Below are 5,834 nucleotides of genomic sequence, written 5' to 3'. Positions count from 1 at the left end.
CCTAACTCAAGATATCATCCCATATGCAATTATTGATACTTTATCATAAATATATGACAAGTGTTTAATAGAGTAGCACTAATGTTAGAATGTTATGAGAATTTTCTGTAGAAATCATGCCATGGACATTACAGTTCCCAGATTTAACAATGTCCTAGTTTTTCTGCCAAACATTCTTGTCGTGCATAGTTGAAAGCTAATTTATGAAGCTATAGTAAAGTAATAGCTTTCACCTATGGCATTGAATGCTCAGTCTTGGTGTATTGAATAATTAAATACACCAAGTTCTCAACAAAAACACTTGTACAAAATATTCAGTAGCCCCGTAAATTAATTGAGTTGTCTATTGTGGTTGTAATTTATCTTAATGCACTGAACACCTCTGCCTAACTGCTCCCTCTAGACTTTAATGCATGGTTCCCAACCCTTGGGAATCCGCTTGGTTTTTGTCTCTCTTGTTGTATTATTAATATTTATAACTTATTTGCATAATATACATTCCATATTTATTATTTGCTGCAAGCAGTTTCTTTTAACTCTTAATACTTTGCATATATATATATATATATATCTATATATATATTTATATATATGCAAAGTTTGGCGATGACCTCACCTCTGTGTTGCTCATATATATTCTCTTGATTTCTTCGTGTTGCTCATATATATGTGACAACTGGAAATTACTAGGAATTAATAGGTAGCAATGTTAAATTGATTGACAAATGGTCTTCTTTTTGGAAAATGAAATAATTAATTGACCAAAGTTCAATTCAAATTAATATATGTTTAGTTGGAAGTAGAGAGTTGGGCATATCATCAAGAGACACCCTAGAACCTGCCCTTCAACTCACAGTTTTTTACCTTCAATACTCTGGTGATCTCCTTCAACTAGTTTCGTGATAATACCCGTTACAAACTTTTTGGGTATTTTTAGTCTACCAAGAATTTCCTCATATCCTTATTAACTTGTACAATTCCCTGTGACTCCACCAGATGGATAAGGCTTGGATGGATATTGAAGATAGATTGCGTTCGAACGAATACGCAATTGGCGTTAAACAATTCATAGATGTGGCGAAGGTCCATGCACCGGGTAAAGAATGCATAAGGTGTCCATGTAGGAAATGCCGAAATCGAACTTTCCATCCTATTCCTATGGTTGAGGATCACTTGTTCATCATAGGTATTGATCCATCTTATACGGAATGGATATTCCATGGCAAGGAGGAAACTTTGGCTGAGGCAGAATTTTCGGATGAAGAAGGTGATGATGCCTATAGCTATAATGACTACATTGATGATGTAGACGAGATGCTAGATGACATCCATGTGGGATCATTCATGGATAATTCTTTTAGAACAGAATTTAATTCAGACGCAGGGCCTTCACGACACACCTCTGATACTCCAATACACCCGAACTTCGACGAGTTACTAGATGATGCAAGAAAGCCACTTTATCCAAACTGCACAGAGTTCTCAAAGCTATCATTCATAGTCAAGTTGCTTCACATAAAGACAGTTGGTGGTTGGACTGTGAAGTCGTTTGACATGGTTATAAAGCTTTTGCAAGCAGCGTTTCCTCATGCTCTTTTTCCTAGCTCATATAACAAGGCTCGCCGCTTACAATGTGGTTTGGGCTTCAGTTATACAAAGATACATGTATGTCCAAATGATTGTGTCTTGTTTTGGAAGGATCATGCTAATAAAGATGAGTGTCCCAAATGTAATGCATCTAGGTGGGCCTCAAGCACAACTAACCAACAGAGGATACCTCAAAAAGTCCTCCGATATTTTCCTTTGAAGCCGCGGTTGCAAAGGCTGTTTATGTCAAAGAAGACCGCCCAAGCCATGAGATGACATGTAGAAGAGCGTGTTGACGATCCCAACTTCATGAGACATCCGGTTGATTCTAGGGTATGGAAGGACTTCGATAACAAACATTCGAGGTTTACCCAAGATCCTCGTAATGTCAGACTTGGTCTAGCGAGTGATGGGTTCAACCCATTCAATAACATGAGCAAACTGTACAGCATTTGGCCAGTGCTACTTGTGCCTTACAACTTGCCCCCTTGGTCATGCATGAAAGATCCATACTTTATGTTGTCATTGTTAATCCCTGGACCAAAGGCACCGGGGAATGATATTGACGTGTTCTTGCGTCCCCTAATAGATGACTTGAGAGAATTATGGGAAGAGGGAATTCGTACATATGATGCATACAAACGAGAATCGTTTCAGCTGAGGGCAGCGTTGCTCTGGACCATCCATGATTTTCCTGCATATGCAAATCTTTCAGGCTGGAGCACAAAGGGTAAGATGGCATGGCCTACATGTAACTTAGAAACAGATGCATTGTGGCTTGTGCATAGCCGAAAACATTGTTATATGGGTCACCGTAGGTGGTTGGTGCCAGATCACAGTTGGAGGAGGAAAACAAATGCTTTTAATGGTAAGGAGGAACACCATCTCCAACCTATAATGAAAGTGGGACAAGCTTTAATGGAGCAATTACATGAGGTCTCAAACGTGCAGTTTGGTAAATCAACAAAGAAGAGGAAACGTATGCCCAATGAACTTAACTGGACAAAAAAATGTATCTTCTTTGAGCTTCCTTACTGGTTAGATTTGGGATTGCGACCTAACTTGGACGTCATGCATATTGAAAAAAACATTTGTGATTCATTCCTAGGAACCTTGATGAATATTGAAGGCAAAAGTAAGGACACCGCCAATGCGCGTAGGGATTTGGAAGCTCTTGGACTAAGGAAAGAATTACACTTACAACATGATGGTAATCATACTTCTATGAGTCTTGCATGTTACATGTTAAATGTTACTGAGCGAAGGAGTTTTTGTGCACGTCTGTCAGAAGTCAAATTTCCGGATGGTTTTGCCTCAAATATTGCCCCGTGTGTTAATGTTACTGAAGGAAAAATCATGGGAATGAAGAGCCATGATTGTCATATCTTCATGCAATATTTGTTGCCGATTGTTATTGGTGGGTACCTACGACCCGATATTAGGGGAGCTTTAATAGAGTTTTGCTCTTTTTTCAAAGAATTATGTTCACGAACACTAGACATAACAGTGTTGAAACGGCTTCAAGCTAATATCCCCATCATTCTTTGCAAATTAGAAATGATATACCCACCTGCATCTTTTGATATCATGGTGCACCTTGCCATTCATCTGCCAGATGAGGCATTGCTAGCAGGACCTGTTCAGTACAGGTGGATGTACCCTTTCGAGAGGTATTTGGGTAAGTTCAAGTGGTATGTCCGCAACAGAGCCCGTCCAGAAGGCTCAATTGCTGAGGCATATGTTCATGTCGAGTGCCTGACATTTTGCTCTATGTACCTTAATGATATCGAGACTATACATAATTGAGAGGAACGAAATAGTGACTTCAATGGGCAAACCACCCGAGAGCCAAGTTTATCAGTTTTCAACCAAAAGGTTCGCCCATTGGAGGCAGCAAGAATGACAAAATTACCTGACGCACTGTTGGCCAAGGCCGAGTGGTACATCCTTAATAATTGCGCAGAGATTGAGGACTATATGGAGTAAGTGCACCCTCTATATCCAGTTTTGCATTTTATTTTGTTATATTGTAAGTGGATAACTTATTAACGCATTTGGCTTTTGTAGTGATCACTATAACAAAATGAAAGAAGAGGACCCTAGTAACATCGAGCGTAGGCACCAAAGTCAATTCCCAACGTGGATCAAAACACGCGTAAGATTTCCCTTTGTCACTTACAAAAAATATCCCTTTCCACAACCTTTGAATTTCTACCTTAATTCTAATTTGTCAAATATCCATGTTAGATCGTCGAGTTGCATGCTAAGACTCCCCTAGAGGTGACTGATGACATATATGCATTAGCATGTGGTCCAGATCAACTAGTCGCATCATATACTGGTTGTATAATGAATGGAATTCGATTCCACACGAAGGATCTCGAAGGGCGTCGCCGCACCCAAAACAGTGGTGTTGTTGTTCATGCCGACCATGAAGGATTGCCAATTGACTTCTACGGTGTGTTGCAAGACATCATAGAATTACGCTATATGGGTTGGCGTAAGTGCTTTTTGTTTAAATGTGATTGGTGGAACGTTGGCGACACGAGACGGGGGATACACATTGGTGATCACTTCACAAGTGTCAATACTTCTAGGTAATGGTATAAAGATGAGCCTTTCGCTTTATCATGTCAAGCGTTGCAAGTGTTTTACATAAAAGACTCGACTTTGGGGGGAAGTTGGCACGCGGTACACAAGATAACAAATAGGAATGTTTACAATATTCGGCACAAGAGTGAGGATGATCAAAACATTGATGATGAATCCGACGTTCTTGAAACAGAAGATGAGAGTGACACTGAGGTTATCCATTATGGTACTGTTAATGAAACTAATCCAGACATTCTCAATCCACTGACCCGAGTAAATGAAGATCACTTGCCCGTTGATCCATCAACATTGTCACTAGAGCAATTGGCTGAAGAAAGTGACGATGAGGCCTTCATTGATGATCAAAACATTAATGACGCTTTTCAGATGGAGAACATAGATGAGGGGGATAGCGATGGTAATGAATGAAAACCTCATTTTCATTATGCATTAGATTGTTCGTGATGATTTATCTTAGTCAAGTTGTTAATGATAATGGTTTCGCTACTTATATTTATAATGTTAAGCACTTCTACATATATAGCTATTTCGGTTAGTGAATGTTGTACCTGACTTTGGATTCCACCATACATGCAAATAGATTCATGAGGATATCATACACATATGCTTTTTATTATTCTGTTATAGTACTATTAATTCACCATCATAACGGTATATATTTACTTTTGGATTTATATAGCTGACTGACTTGGTTTAAATTTCTTTTGTTTGCAGACAGCGCGTGACTTTACTCATTGGGATTAACATTTGCACACTTCAAGAAAACGTGTGTGAAAGCATTTTTTCGATATCATGTGGCCACTGTCTGTATGCTTTCTTCACTTTAACTTTCAATCCTGGAAAATGGTTCTCAACAAGTACTGTTCCTTTTTATATTCGTAATGTTTCCAATATACGAATGCCTTGCATTTCAGAAACCCAACATAATTTAGCTGAATGGCTATTATTAAGGACTCCAACCATCACATTGCATGTTACAATTAATGGGGCAATACACGAGTAAAAGGGGAGCAGCCCAATACACATGATTTATACAACCAGGGTATCAGTCACTACAACCTATCATCCAATTTACATGACAACAGCTAAATTCAAGTCATGAATTTAGTAAGGTACAGATGATAGTGCTGGTACTGAATGAAAATTTTCAATATAATACAATATTCAACTGTACTAATGATGCAACTTTGCATTTCAGAAACCCAACATAATTTAGCTGAATGGCTATTATTAAGGACTCCAACCATCACATTGCATGTTACAATTAATGGGGCAATACACGAGTAAAAGGGGAGCAGCCCAATACACATGATTTATACAACTAGGGTATCAGTCACTACAACCTATCATCCAATTTACATGACAACAGCTAAATTCAAGTCATGAATTTAGTAAGGTACAGATGATAGTGCTGGTACTGAATGAAAAATTTCAATATGATACAATATTCAACTGTACTAATGATGCAACTTTATAATACCAACAATGGACGACAGATGTGTACAATTGTTCACAGCTTTAGCTTACTGTTAGTTTGCTGTAACTCTTGTCATGAATGGCAATTAAATGCTTCATGGTATCTACCAAATGGACCACACATTGAGCAGTCCATACAAGTAGTTTATGGCCTCAAG

The 5,834-nt window shown here is 38.5% G+C and overlaps 2 protein-coding genes across 2 annotated transcripts; both read left to right on the top strand.

The window, feature by feature from the left end:
• Positions 1-996: 996 nt before the first annotated feature.
• Positions 997-1,863, top strand: LOC118348196. Its single transcript, XM_035689220.1, has one exon. It carries the CDS (start codon positions 997-999, stop codon positions 1,861-1,863), a length of 867 nt encoding a protein of 288 aa, XP_035545113.1.
• A 33-nt stretch (positions 1,864-1,896) lies between these two features.
• Positions 1,897-3,393, top strand: LOC118348195. The gene has a single exon (XM_035689219.1). The coding sequence runs from the start codon at positions 1,897-1,899 to the stop codon at positions 3,391-3,393; it is 1,497 nt and encodes a 498-aa protein (XP_035545112.1).
• Positions 3,394-5,834: the final 2,441 nt, after the last annotated feature.

This window comes from Juglans regia, chromosome 4 (assembly GCF_001411555.2).
Source record: "Juglans regia cultivar Chandler chromosome 4, Walnut 2.0, whole genome shotgun sequence".
NCBI classification, from domain to species: Eukaryota; Viridiplantae; Streptophyta; class Magnoliopsida; order Fagales; family Juglandaceae; genus Juglans; species Juglans regia.
This window is presented reverse-complemented; position numbering and strand designations above follow the sequence as displayed.

What these genes read in the sequence shown, in the direction of transcription:
- LOC118348196 (XM_035689220.1), top strand. Translation starts at nt 997, where the DNA reads ATGGATAAGGCTTGGATGGATATTGAAGATAGATTGCGTTCGAACGAA.
- LOC118348195 (XM_035689219.1), top strand. Translation starts at nt 1,897, where the DNA reads ATGAGACATCCGGTTGATTCTAGGGTATGGAAGGACTTCGATAACAAA.